The following is a 15,572-nucleotide window of genomic DNA, read 5'->3' on the forward strand; positions in this document are numbered from 1 at the left end:
CATCAGGCTCCATGCTCAACGGGGAGCCTACTTCTCCCTTTCCCTCTGCCTGCTGCTCTGCCTAGTTGTTCTTTCTCTCTGTGTCAAGTAAATAAATGAAATCTTTAAAGAAGAAGAGAGAGAGAGATGTAATCACTGAATGACATGTAGCTTCAAGATGTTAATGATGGAAGAGAACTACTACTGCAGTAATAGATGAAGAAATATTTTATAGTGCTATATTTTACAGGTTCCATAAAAGAGAAGATGAACAAAGTAAAAGACAGAGATGAACAAATTTAGAAACACCAAAATAAATTTCAACAACAAAAAAAACTTTATGTGTGCCGGGTCCAAAAGAACTAAGAATCTGGAGATACGAAGCTGACATTTTTGCTCTAATTCTTCTTTTCAGTAATTGCTACCATTTCATTGTCCCTTTCATGATGAAATCCTCCTCACCTTTTCCTCTCAGGTGATCTCAAAGATTGCTGGAACTGTTTTCTCATTTCACTCTGGTAACAAGAATGGAGAAGACATCAAAACTCTACTTGCAGTGCCCAGCCAGTCTGGAGATGATGGGGAAAATGTGCCTTTCAAAACTGTTTAGAAATGAACTTGCTTTTATTATGTGGGCATTCTATAGCATCTAAAGTTGAGTTTCAGGGCAGATTCTAAGGATGTACAGGGAGTATATGTAAGCAAATTTGGATGTCAGAAAATGTACTTTCTAAAATGTCTGTATCTGTAGCTGATTTATTTGGGGACAATTCTCAGTTAGTTGACTATGGCCTCCCAATTATTCTCCAAATTACTATAAAAATTATTATTGAAAAACTAATCCAAGAAATATTTTCCAAAATGTAACAACACCAATTTACAAGTTGAAAGGATCTAACATATTCTTAGCAAAATGGATATAAATAGGTATATACCAGATATCATTGTCATGAGGTTTAGAGCACTGGTGATCAAAGGAAGATTCTGGAAACTCATAAGGGTAAAAAACAAGTCACATACTGGGGATCAAGATCAGAATAGCTTCAAACTTTCAACAGCAATGCCAGAAACAAAAAAGCAATACAGAAATATTTTGAAAATTCTAAAGTAAAATTATTTCCAAACTTGAATTGTATTCTCAGCCAAAATTATCAATAAAATGTAAGTGTATAATAAAGATATTTTCAGTTGTACCCTTCTGAGGAAGTTACTGATAGGTATAGACCAAGAAAAAAGAGGGCACAAGACATAAGAAACAGGAGAGAAGTTAAGCAAAATCCCAAGGTGACAGTTTTGTGCTACACAGAGGGTGCAGGTAAATGGCTCCATGCGCACCTGGGTGACTCAGTCAGTTGGGCATCCAACTCTTGATTTCTGCTTGAGTCATGATCTAAGGGTCGTGGAGTTGGGCACCTAGTGTGGAGCCTGCTTGGGATTCTGTCTCTCCCTCTCCCTCTGTCCCTTCCCTCCTCATGCTCTCTCTCTTAAAAATAAATAAATATACAACAAATAAACAAACAAATAATATGGCTCTAGACTGGACCAGTAAGATGGCTCTGAGAGTGTTTTCTATAAGGAATTGAAAATTGATGATATATATAATGTTTTTTAATATATTGAAGATTTAGATAACTGGCAGTGTCAGAGACTGATAAGGGAACACTATGAACAAATCCACACACCAAATTTGAAAACTTAGATGAAATAGTGCAGTTCCTCAAAAAGCACAGACCACCACAACTTATCCCAAATTTAGTAGATGATCTGAATAACCCAATAATTAGCAAGGAAATTGAATTTGTATTTAAAAAATCCCACCTCCCCCCCAAAAAACCTTCCAGATATTTCACTAGAGAATTCTACTAGATGTTTAAAAAAGAACTAGAATTAATTCTACAAAATCTCTTTCAGAAAATAGAAGGTGACATTTTCCAATTCATTTTCTGAAAGTTTCTTTTGAAATTTTATTACCTTGATACCAAAACCAGACAAAGACAGTACAAAAAAAGAAAGGAAGGAAAGTAAGAAGGAAGGAAGGAAGGAAAAGAAACTAAAACTACAGACCAATACACTCATAAATATAGATGCAAAAAAAAAATTTTTTTTTACTTTAAAGATTTTATTTATTTATTTGACAGACAGAGATCACAGGTAGGCAGAGAGGCAGGAAGAGAGAGAGGAGGAAGCAGGCTCCCCGCTGAGCAGAGAGCTCAATGAGGGGCTCGATCCCAGGACCCTGGGATCATGACCTGAGCCGAAGGCAGAGGCTTTAACCCACTGAGCCACCCAGGTGCCCCTAGATGCAAAAATCTTTAACAAAATATTAGCAAGTAGAATTCAGCAATACATACAAAGAATTGTACACCATAACTAAGTGGACTTCATTCCATGGATACAAGCCTGGTTCAATACTAGAAAGTTAATGTAAATCCACCATATTAACAGGCTAAAAAAAGAAAATCACATGATCATATCAACTGATACAGAAGAAGCATTTAATAAAATTCAACAACCATTCAGGGTAAAAATGCTTAGTAAAATAGAAATAGAGCAGAACTTGTTCAACTTGATAAAGAGTACCAACAAAAGCCCAATAGGTAACTTTATACTCAATGGTAAAAGATTGAATGCTTCCTTCCCTAAGACTGGAAAAAAGGCAAGCATGTTCACACTTTCCACTCCTGTATAATATCGTGCTGAAAGGTCTGTTTAGTGCAACAAGGCAAGAAAAGGAAATAAGTAAACATATCAGAAAGGAAGAAATAAAAGTGCCCTTAAATGCAAATGACATGATTGCATAAATAGAAAAATCCCAAAGAATCTAGAAAACAAAAACAAAACAAAACAGAAAAATTCCTCCTAGAACTAAGAAGTGAGTTCATCAGGTCACAGGTACACATTAAAAATCAACTGTATCTGAGGGGCCTGGGTGGCTCAATTAGTTAAGCATCCAACTCTTGGTTTTGGCTTAGATCATGATCTCAGGGTCCACATTCAGCAAGGAATCTGCTTGAGGATTCTCTCTTTCCCTCTCCCCCTACGCTTCCCCCCACTCACACTTGTGAGTACATCTGTGTGCGCACACATGTGTGCTTTCTCTCTCTCTCAAAATAAATAAATCTTTTTAAAAAATCTTTTTTAAAAAGCAGCTTTATTTGGGGAAATCAGAGGGATAGACAAACCATGAGAGACTATGGACTCTGGAAAACAAACTGAGGGTTTCAGAGGGGAAGGGTCTGGGGGGATGGGTTAGCCCGGTGATGGGTATTAAGGTGGTCATGTATTGCAATGAGCACTGGGGGTTATATGCAAACAATGAATTGTGGAACACTACATCAAAAACAAATGAAGTATTGTACAGTGTTTAACAATAAAAAAGCTGTATTTACATATATTAACGATGAAAATGTGACACCGAAATTAAAAATAAAATACTATTTACAATTGCTAAAAAAAAAATGAAAAACGAAAACGTAGGTAAATCTAACAAAATGTGCACAAAATTTGTATGCTGAGAAGTACAAAATGCTGAAGAAAGAAAACAAAGATCTCAATCAGTGAAGAAACATACTCTTTTCATGGACTCAAAGACTCAATGCAGTAAGGAGAAAATATGTTCAAAGCATATCCAACCAAAGACCAGGATCTTCAACATATAAAGAACTCGGAGCTCCCGGTTGGCTCAGTTGGAAGACAGCAATTCTTGATCTCAGGGTCATGGGTTTGAGCCCCACATTGGAATGTGGTTTTTAAAAAATAAACTTTAAGGGTGCCTGGGTGGCTCAGTGCGTTGAAGCCTCTGCCTTCAGCTCCGGTCATGATCCCAGGGTCCTGGGATCAAGCCTCACATGGGCTTTCTGCTCCGTGGGGAGCCTGCTTCCTCCTCCCTCTCTCTGTCTGCCTTTCTGCCTACTTGTGATCTCTGTCTGTCAAATAAATAAATAAAATCTTTTAAAAAAACCTTTAAAAATAATAAATAAAATAAAGAACTCTCAAAATTTATATGAAAAAACAATCCAATTAGAAAATGGGCAAAAAAAAAAAAAAAACAACCAAAAACCATGAAGAGACATTTCACTGAGGAGGATATCCAGTAGTCAAACAAGCAGATAAGAAGATGCTTAACATCAGGAGTAAGCAAATTAAAAACACAATGAGATATTACTACCCATCTATCAGAATAGCTAAAATGAAAAATAGTGATAATACCATATGTTGGCAAGGATGCAAAGAACCTGATTACTCACACATGGCTGGTGAGAATGCAAAATGGTATAGCCACTCTAGGAAGCAACCTAGAAGTTTCTTAACCAACTTTTTTGCATTAAAAATGCAACTACCATACATCTAGTTATTGTACTCCTAGGCAGTTATCCCGATGAAATCAAAACTTATGTTTACATAAAGACCTATACACCAATGTAGATAGCAGCCTTTTTTTCTTTTTGCAGTAGCCAAAACAACCCAGATATTTTTCAGTGAGTGAATAAACTGTGTTACATCCACTCCATGAAATACCATTCAGCAATAATCAGAAATAAACTATTGTACAAAACAACAACTTGAATCTCCAGATTCTCCAGAGAATTATGCTGAGTGAAAAAGCCATTTCCAAAAGGTTATATGCCATATGATTCCATTTATGTAACATTCTTGAAATGACAAAATTAGAGAGCTGGAGAACAGTTGAGTGGTTGCTAGAAATTAAGAATGAAGGAGAGGGCAGGAGGGAAGTAGGTGCAGCTGTAAAAGGACAACATGAAGGATCCTTGTGGTGATGGAAATGATTTGTATTTTGATTATATCCAAGTCAATGTCCTAGTTGTGATATTGTACTTTCAGTTTTGCAAGATGTAACCCTTTGCGGGGACAGATTAAAGGGTCCAGGTGATCTCTTTGTGTTGTCTTTTTTTTTTTTTTTTAAAGATTGTATGTATTTATTTGACAGAGAGAGATCACAAGCAGACAGAGAGGCAGGCAGAGAGAGAGAGAGAGGGAAGCAGGCTCGCTGCCGAGCAGAGAGCCCGATGCGGGACTCGATCCCAGGACCCTGAGATCATGACCTGAGCCGAAGGCAGCGGCCCAATCCACTGAGCCACCCAGGCGCCCCTCTTTGTGTTGTCTTACACGTGCATGTGAATCTACAATTATTACAAAGTTTTAAAACGTCTGATTTATTTAACAAATAGGGTAAAATTTTTTGTTTGAGTAAAACAGCCCCCTGCTTTTTTTTTTCCTTTTTTTTTAAAGAGGCAGACAGAGACAGAGAGGGAAGTGGCTCCCTGCTGAGCAGAGAGCCCAACGCGGGGCTTGATCCCAGGACCCTGAGACCACGACCCAAGCCAAAGGCAGAGGCTCAACCCACTGAGCCACCCAGATGCCCCAACAGCACCCTGCTTTTATCTCTGGTAGTCATTTTTTCCCTAAGGCTTCAATACTTTTGTCTACACAGTTGGCTGCCTGACAAACCCCATCTCCCCAGCATCCTTACCACTCGGAACAACCATGAGGTACAATTTCGGCCAGCAGGTTAGATGGGGAAGTCTATTGGGCAATCTTCCAGGAGAACTTCAGCTTTCTTAATAAAGAGACACAGGCTCAATGGATATGCCCTTTTGCCCTCCGTCTTTGCTCCTTTCCCTTTCTGTCTGCTTGCTGTCGGGAATGTAAATGTGGTGCCTTACCCGACCAGAAAGCAACTAAGGGTATATGCCATCACATTAAGGATGCTGAGGCAGATAGCTAGAAAGAAACTGTGTCTTGACTGTGTCATTATGAAGTGGCTCCAACCTTGGGCTATTCACCTTTAGCGTTCTTTCTATTTAAGAAAAAAAAAATGTGTGTGGTTTTTTGTTTTGTTTTGTTTTTTGGTTTTTGTTTTTTGTTTTTTAAGCCAAGGCTGGCAGGTTTTCTATTATTTGTAACCAAATGCATTTCGAACAAATTCCTCACTCTTGGGAGATTCTCAGCAAGGCTGATATACTCTGCTTACCTTAAAAGACTATTTTAAGGATGAAAAACATGATAGCTACTTAATATTCTGTGTGTGTTTCAGAAACCAAATTGCTGACCCTGCATTTTCCTTTCTTCTTTCTCTACAGTATTTCATGTTTCTTATTCTCCTCAGCTAGGCCTGCATTTGTATTATAATCAGATTCTGGCCAGTTGCTCTCCTAATTGAATTGGGCTTTTGTTGTAGCTCAGACGGCTCAGAATTTTTTAATGGTCTTCCAAAACCATTCCAGCCCAGGGCAGATGCTCCCATCTTCGACCTCATAGCACTTACTGTCTGCACTTTCCAATTGCAGATTCGTCATTCATTGCCCCATGACACCTCTTATACAGCTGTCATAGAATAATCGATGTTTAGAGCTGGAAGGGACATTAAAGATCATCTTCTCCAGCCACCTCTGTGTATGTGAGTTGTGGCTTAACTCTTGGATTTTTCTTTACCCCCTCCTGGGTGTACAGCTTATAGTCCCAGCTAGATCTTAAACTCTTAGAGAAGAGGAAGATACAGAACAGATATTTATTAAATTACCATGTGACACACCAGACACCTTACACTCACTATTTAATTTTCACAATTCTGAGAAGTGGGTAGTGATCCCCATCTGGCAAGTGAAGGAACTGAAGCTCAAGGAGGTTGTTACTTAGCAAAGGTCTGATACCCAGCTAAAGGGAAAGCCCAGATTTTGACTCAGATCTTAAGATACTTTAAGTGCCTTCAATCTCTTTCCAAGTTGTTAAAACACTTGATTATTTTTTTGTGGCTTCTGTGGCTCTTCAACCTTTAAACTTCAAATTCTGCATTCTTTTTCTAGGCTTTCTGTCTTAATACAAATTTAAATTATATCTGTGGCACTCAGATGTATAAGAAGAAATATTTGGTCTTCATCCCCAGTCCCCGACACAGGACTCCTAAAACTCTCGTAAATTCCTAAACGACAAGAGCACTAGGAGCATTTTTGTTCTATTGAGGTGATTCTGGGTGGGATTCTCTTTGGTTCCTGGATGGGGGTGGTTATCAGAAAGACTAAGTCATTATTAGAAGCTTGAATTCTTTGGCTTCACTGATCCGCAATCTCCAGAGGGGAGGAGGGGTGGCTTCCGTGTAGGTCAACATTTCCATGTACTGGGAGGGCGAATCACCCCAGTATCATGGGGACAGGAGCTCCTGTGCTCAGAACCTTGCCAGACTTCGCCCTATGTATCTTTTCATATGGATGTTTGCCTGTATCCTCAATCATATCCTTTAATATATTGGTAACTTAAGTAAGCATTTCCCTGAGTTCTGTGAGCTGCTTGGTTCTGTAAATCCAGGGAGTGGGTGGTGGGAACCACTGATTTGTAGCCACATCAGACAGAAATTGTGGTTAAGCTGAGGACCTACTACTCAAGATTGACGTCTGAAGTGGGGTGAGAGCAGTCTTGAGGGACTGAGCCTTTAACCTGTGGGATCTGACACTATCTTCCGACATTGCCTCCAAGTAGATAGTGTCAGAATTGAGTTAAATTGTAGGATACCCAGCAGGTGTCCTGAAGAATTACTTGGTATGGGGGACCCTCCACAGATTTGATGACCAGAAATATCAGAAGTGTTATGAGTGTGGCAGTAGTGTGAGAGGAAAGGGGAAACACAAAAGAACTGTAGGTTTTTCCAACTCAGTATCTCATGGCCAAATAAGATAACAGTTCTTTGTGTTTAACATTAACATTTTTTTAAATGCAATGCTGAGAGAATAAAAATATTATGGTATTTTGTTTTAGTGGAAAAATCATTAGATGTCTGCCATGATACAATTTTATAGCAAAAATACTTACACTGTTAGGTCAACACAGAACAGTTTTTGTTCTACAGCAAATAGAAGTGCTTTGCCAAGAAGAACTTTGTGAGCTATTTGAGATAACTTGTACCAGTAAGAAAAACTAATAGAAAGAAATATTTAGAGAAACGGAATTTAGTAGATTGACATTCAAAGAAATGTCAGCAACTTTTGATTTTATCCAATAAACCAACTGTATCTTTCTTTTTCATCTGCAACATTCCCATTTTAATCTGAGCCTAGCAGATTTTAATTTAGAGTCTGAAGCCTTTCAAAGGTTGTATTACCTTTTTGCAAAACTTTCTTCAATGCTAGATCGGCAGTTAAAACGTGGGGGTAATTTCCTTTTAATGTCATTGCTATTACAAAAAAAATTAGGTAATTGGCATTGAAGAGTACAATCCTGTAGCTGTCATCCATCTCTGATATAAGCCAAATTTGATTTTTGAAGTATATAATGTCTTCATTTAAAAAGAAAGTATAATTTTAAATTTCTGCATTTTAAAAAGAGGTTAGTCATAATCTTATTTTTTCAGAGAGAGAGAGAACATGCATGTGTGTGAGCAGGGGCTGTGGGTGGGGAGAGGAGCAGAGGGAGAAGGAGAGCCTCCCTCCCCATTCCCGGCTCACCCTCACAACCCTGAGGCCATGACCTGAGCTGAAATCAAGAATCAGAGACTTAACCAACTGAGCCACCCAGGCTCCCCATGAGGTTAACCATGAGGTTAATCATAATTTTAGATCCATGCTTGTAGTTAATGTATTTATACACGTCACCTTTGGGAACATACATGTATAATCTGAATTTATTCATAACTTGCTGATTATATACTGCGTATACCTGCAAACTCAAGATGCAGCAATGAATATCAATTTTTTAAAAATAGGCTATGGTAATTGGTTGTACGTGTCTAAAAAATGTTAGCCAAAAATAAATAACCTAGTAACTAATAGGCTCCTGTGTATCTCCAGGCCACACAGGTGTCTAGTCATGGAGCCATAGTACTTACCAACTGTAAGCCTCAGGGGACAAGGGCTGTACCTTGCATACCATTGTATCCATTGTATCTAATATAGTAGCATGTAATAAACATTTGAAAAATGAATGAATAAATGTGTTTCCTTCAAGGGCATTCAGGTGACTTATAATTCTTTGATTTTTTCCAGATTGCTAGCACAATGTTTTGCTTCAAATAAACAACACTTACTGATTGGCATGAGTGTTAAAAGAAAGAAAGGGAAAAGTCTTCTTTGTCTTTCTCACCGAGCTACACTATTTTTCCAGGTATTAGGAAATATGCACTCTCTAGCCAGCTTCTCATGAGCACCAGTGTACCAAGAGATCCAGCACACTAGTCCTGTGTGCCCTATGCATTAGCCATTCCACCTCGACCCTTGCATTTTCTTTGGCCCTATAACAGTGCATTAAAAGAATTATTAGATAATTATTCCTCTGTTAAAAACACTTTTAAAATATTAGAATATTGTATTACTTTGACAATAAGGAGGAAAAAATGAAGAAATCTAACTTGTATGGATTCTCTTCATATTTTCTAGTCTCCCACTTTATTTATAAAGGAGCTTATAATTTATCAGGGAGGTCTTAAACTGGCCACACCAAATCCAATCCATGAAAATTTCAACAACCTAACATAGTTTTTTTTTTTTTTTAAATTGAATTAATTGCTCCATCGCATAAAATTCCTAGTTACAAACCAGAGACACTGACTCTGGCTTATTTGGCAGAAAGGAATTTGTGAGCATGCGCTTGGTAGGCCCCAGAAGACAAAGGAAGGTGAAGGACCAGACTTGGGCCATGCAGCCAGGAACACCACTCAACATCACACAGCAGAGCCAGCTCGCCCAGTCAAGCCCACAAAGACATCATTCTCTTATCTATTGCTGCTAGCATTGTGGTCCTCCCTCCCCTGGGCGTCTGACTAGGTGACACCTGTACAACTTCCCGCAGTCCCTGCTTCCTTGCCTCAGTTAGCTCAGAAGTTCAGGGCCGGTGCCCGGAATCAGGTGAACCTTGATTACATGACCGCATGGAGACTGGGTGGCAACTGGATGCGGAGAGTTGAGCCATGGCCTGCAACCGTCCTGTCCCTTTCTTGCTAATTTTCAAACATCTCCTATTTCCCCATCTCTGTCCCTTCCAAGTTTAGAATCCTTAAATGAGCTTAGTAATTTGCACATTCATTGCCAAAATTAACACAGTTGGAAGCACTAAGTTAAGAAGTCTAATAGCCAGCTAATCTTGGTAAATATTTATTAGACCATTTTTAGACAGTGGTAATGTGTTCAATTAATATTTATAAATGTAAAATAGAAAGCCCTAAATGGTCATGGCTGCACTCCTCCACTATTCCTATAAATTCAGAATTAGTTCCTGAATAGAGTCTGCAAGTGCCTTGAGAAACCAATTAAAATCTTAATCCCTATGTGGAGTGATGTTCCTTGCCTGCATTATGGTGCAGGCTCACTGCTTCCTAGTCCATCAGCCACAGTGTCGACTATGCCCCTCTCCCATAACCTTTAATCCATCTAACAAAGTGAGCAAGCCAACACCTCAGTGAAAATTTACTTGAGTTCAACAGACTCTGGGATACATTCATTAACTTTCTCAAGAAGCTTCCAAGAAAGTAAGTGGTGGCCCAGAATATAATATGTATTTTTGAGTTGCTTGGCATGTAGTCACAAGCCTAGTTTCACAAACAAGGAAATGCTTTTAGCTGCAAGCATTTTTATTTTTGTTCAGAACATAACAAAATCACCCTCTAAAATCCTGGCAATTAATTTATTGCTGAAATATTAAGGTTTGCAGTAAAACCCAACCCTGGCAGTAAAAATTGCAGATGATAAAGAATTTTGGCATACGCTATATATTCCAAAAGACCAAACTGTCAGATTTTTTTTTAATATTTTATTTATTTATTTGACAGAGAGAGAGGTCACAAGTAGGCAGAGAGGCAGGCAGAGAGAGAGGGAGAAACAGGCTCCCCGCTGAGCGAGAGCCCGATGCGGGGCTCGATCCCAGGACCCTGAGATCATGACCTGAGCCGAAGGCAGAGGCTTAACCCACTGAGCCACCCAGGCGCACCCAAACTGTCAGATTTAGACTCAGTTTATATTTACTGAACATAGACTATGTGTCAAGCACTGTTCAAGTCAAGGTTGCAAACATTATCTTAACTGTCATTACAAATCCTTGAGGTAGATTTAATCCCACCTTACTGATGAGGAAAGCAAAGCTCAAGGTCAATGGGACCTAACAAAGATTACAAAGCTAGAAGTTGGTAAAGCCAGGGTTTGAACCTGGCTCCTGATTCTAATCAGCTCTCTGCCTTAGCAGAATGAGCCAAGATAAATAAGAGTTTCAGGACAAAAAATGTAGTTGAGGTAGGCTAAGCTTTAGGCAGAGATGTGTAACATCTAGCAATTCTTCCCCAATTTAAACATTATGGATGAATCCAATGATGAATCCAAATTGCTGGGATTGCATGGAGATACTGCAACTTCGTATCTTATCATTTAAAACGGGGTTGAGGGACTCCTGGGTGGCTCAGTTGGCTCAGGTCATGATCCTAGAGTTCTGGGATCAAATCCTGCATCAGGCTCCTTGCCCAGGGGGGAGCCTGCTTCTCCCTCTGCCTGTCACTACCCCTGCTTGTGCTCGCTCGCTCGCTCTCTCTGACAAATTAATAAATAAAATCTTTAAAAATAAATAAATCAAACTGGGTTGAAAGGAAGTACATGTCCAAATGGTTATTTCACCTGATGAAAGGATGACCAGATAGAATTTTCCTCATAGCTCAATGAAGAGGTTTAGAAGGCAAAAACAAATGAACATAGTTAAATAAAACTACATGGAAAATAATGATGTAGAAAAGCTGTCTTATAACGGCTAGTGACGACATAATGCAACAGTCCGTGGCTGGGGCAGATATTTTGTAGTCTTTTTTTCCTCCTTCAGCCTTATGATTCCTTGTCAACCTAAGTAAGTCAGGACTTGTAGACTAGGCCCCTGGGGCTAGTCCAATGGTGCATTACCATGATGCCCAGTCCATCAGGGTAATGGATTCTTGCTCTGCTCCCCAGCACGGAAATCAGGATTCTATCCGGCCCAAGCTGTTTTAGTTTGGAGAGGTTAGAGTAATGAATGCAAAGTTTATCTAGGAGCACAAGTGCCAGGTACTCTACACCTGCAAGCCTTGTTTGTGCCATATGACTCTGGGATAAGTGAGATATCCCTGGCCGTGGTACAGTTGTCTCCAGCAGGTTCCCAAGCAAGACCACGTCCCAGACTGCTTCAGCACCATGTGTGCAAGACTAGGTCTGAAATGGCAGCTGAGCTTTGAAAGGTAGGATGTGGACTTCATTCGCTCAGACTGACCACCCTCAACTGTGTGTCCGTTGGTGTGGCCTTTCTGAAGGCACTTCTGTCTGTTCATAGGAAATGAGAGCCAACCTCTCCACTGTGTACCGTACCTGCTTCGACTTCATGCTGCACTTCTAAATACATAAACCTTGTTTGACTTACCCAGACGATGTCTGCATCTGGTTGTTCATTGATCTGAACCTCTTGTTCACATGAACTTGGTTATGTGTGCAGAGCCACATGTCTGAACGAATTCCAAGGTCTTTGATTGTTGATTAAAATCAAGATCTTTTCAGAGGAGATGTGTAGGATTATTGCCAAACTGGTGCTCAGTGGTGCTCACCCTTAAGGCTCACAGGAATCTTCAAGACAGGATCTCTTTCCACTATGTCCACCTACAACAAATACTCTTTTAGACATATCACATATTCTTAACTCAAGTTCTTCTAAGTAACTCACACAAAAAGGCAAGTCTAGGTCAAAGTGGGCATAAAAATTTATGAAATGTGAAATGTACTGTGGCAGTAAAACTTCTAGCAGGTCGTGGGGTAACAACAGAACCAAATGTCTTGTTTTATATAATATTTTGATATGCTATCTATGGGAGGAGAAAGCCTTCAAAAGTAATTTGATACTAATTTGAAAACATAGGTATAAACCTATAGGAATTAATAATCTCTGTAAAATATTTTTTATCTGCAACGTATGCTGTTAAATTAACTTCCACTCAGCAGAAAGCTGCTGCTTGCCTTCCCCTGTGTTTACAGCTGATGGAACCTTCACTCCATTTCCAATATTCATTTAACCATTTACCCATATCTTTCACCAAGAGGCACTCCTCTCCTTTTTTAATTTTATTGGCCTGCAGCTGTTTTCCCTCTCTGGATCCAGGCCAAAGGGAAAGATGTATAAGGTTATTATGTCTTTGAAAACTTTTTAAATAGCTACTTCACTCTTATCATTAAAGCTATATTTTTAGGGAAAACATAGACTTTTTTGGATATAGCACTCTTTGACATAATTTAGCTTCATGAAGTGTTTAGATATTTTTAAGGCTAATACAGATATTTGATAAGCTTTTTCTTCCAATCATGTTCTGGTTTGCGTAATTCACCAATACTACTATCTTGTAGCAGAAAGGATGAGTCACAAAAGGAATAAAATCCCTTTCACATGGTCTCATGGTTAGATAATGGGACTCCATTACCTAATCTTCTGGTTTCTACTCCCCTGCTCCTTCAGATATAATTAAATCAACCAATTTACTTTTACCTTGGAATTACCAATTAGGTCAATTGTATTTTTTTGAAATTGAGACAGCACATTTAAAAATGTTTTGAAGTGGGCACATGGGTGGATCAGTCGGTTAAGCCTCTGCCTTCAGCTCAGGTCATGATCCCAGGGTCCTGGGATTGAGCCCCACATCGGGGTCCCTGCTCAGTGGGGAGCCTGCTTCTCACTCTCCCTCTGCCTGCTGTTCCCCCTGCCTGCTGTTCCCCCTGCTTATTCTCTTTCTCTGTGTTAAGTAAATAAAATCTTTTTAAAAATACAATAAAAGTGTTTTAAGTAAACACTTTACTGAAATTCAACAACCACAGAAAAGCACACAGGTCTCAAGTTTTATAGTTTGATGAATGTTCACAAACTAGACACATCTGTATAAACAATTCCCGATAAGAAGAAGAACATGGGGTGCTTGGCTGGCTCAGTCGATAGAACAAGGGCTTTTTGATCTTGGGGCTGTGAGTTCAAGGGTAGAGATTACTTAAGAAAAAAAAAAAAAGATTAGGTTAAGAAAAAGAACATAACCAGGACGCAGGACACTAGGTGCCTTCCTTGAACCCTAATCCCAAGAGGTATTCACTCTACTTGTGTTAGATCAATTGTAGATCAATTTTGCCTATTTCTGAGCTTTATGTAAATGTAAACATACAGTATCTATACCTTGGGTCTGGCTTCTTTCACTCAACTTTACATTTATGAGATTCATCCATATTGATACATGTAAAAATAGTTGGTTTATTCTCACTGAATACAATGTGATTTATTTATCCTATTATTGACAGACTTGGAGTTGCTTTTAGCTGAGGGCTACTATGAACAGTGCTGCTGTGAACATTCTTGTACATATCTTTGGTGAATATTTGTGTGCATTCCTGTTGCATATCTAGGAATTGAATTATCAGGTCAAAGGGCCTCCCTTGGTATTGACTGTCCTTTTTCTTCTGGTAGGTTGAAGAGTATGCTAGAGTTGGCTCATAATCAGTTAGCCAGTGGTTAAATTTTCAATAATTTTGTTGTTAAACACAAGCATTATTAAACACAAGCATTGTTAAACACAAGCATTATTAAAAATTAAATTATATATAAACTTAAGTAAGTTATATTAAAACAAAGGTAATAAGTATTCAGATTTCATTATTTCCTATTTTACTACATCTGACTATCATCAATGCTATTAAGGTTATTTACATCAATTGTGTTTGCATGGCGGAAATCTTATATAATGGTGCACCACCATGCATGTCTTCAACAGTTTTTTGTGGGTAATATGAAATTAACTATGGTGGAGTGTTCACACCATGAAAACTGAGAAATGCTACTTATCAGGGCTTGATTTATTTTACTGTTGATTCATATAGACATAAGAAAGTGATGGGGAAATATTGGTAATGCAGGTTAAACTCAAAAGTGTCATATTTGTAGCTGATATGTTGTGAACAGCTAAAAAATTATCAAAGCATGGTTGAATTACGAACAGATATGGATACTAGAGTTCAGCAAGAATCAATAAAAGTGTTCAATAAAAATCAGTTGGCTATATGGAATTTAGCATACAGAATACCTATTATACTGAATTTTTAAAATTATTTGTCAGTTTGTGATATACATACCTTACTTTTCCCCCCTCCAGAAAGCCCATTGTCCCACATTTACCAGCACAGTTCTTTCTGGTTACGGTGCTGTCTATCACACTGTGATTTAAGTTTACTTTCCCTGATGACTAAGGAAGTTGAACACATTTTCATAAGTTTATTGGTCACTAGAATTTTTTGAAAAGTCCCTATTAAGTTGTTGTCATTTTTCTACTATGTTCTTTTTCTTATTGATTTATAAGAATTCCTTACATACCCCCCCTTTATTGAATACATGTAAAGCAAATGTCATCTCCCAGTGTGATTTGCCTTTTCACTCCCTTTAGTAGTGGTTTTTACTTAAAGAAGTTCTTAATTTTCATTTAGTACAATTATCATCATTTTCCTTCGTAGTTAGTGCTATTTGTGTACGGTTTGAGAAATATTTGCTATGCTGAAGATGGCTATGTTTTCTTCTATAAGCTTTACTATTCTATTTTTCACATTTAGATCTGCAATCCACTTGGAATC

At 38.5% G+C, this 15,572-nt stretch overlaps 1 protein-coding gene across 4 annotated transcripts in view; it reads right to left on the minus strand.

Moving 5' to 3' along the window:
- Positions 1-15,572, minus strand: part of NMD3 (NMD3 ribosome export adaptor) — a 123,605-nt gene that overhangs the window by 33,889 nt on the left and 74,144 nt on the right. For all 4 annotated transcript variants that reach the window (XM_046002882.1, XM_046002880.1, XM_046002881.1 and 1 more), the window contains one exon: positions 12,349-12,581. In XM_046002882.1, the coding sequence (XP_045858838.1) occupies positions 12,349-12,428 (80 nt within the window). In that variant the 5' untranslated portion in view covers positions 12,429-12,581. The remainder of the gene's footprint in view (positions 1-12,348; positions 12,582-15,572) is intronic.

This window comes from Meles meles, chromosome 4 (assembly GCF_922984935.1).
Source record: "Meles meles chromosome 4, mMelMel3.1 paternal haplotype, whole genome shotgun sequence".
NCBI lineage: Eukaryota > Metazoa > Chordata > Mammalia > Carnivora > Mustelidae > Meles > Meles meles.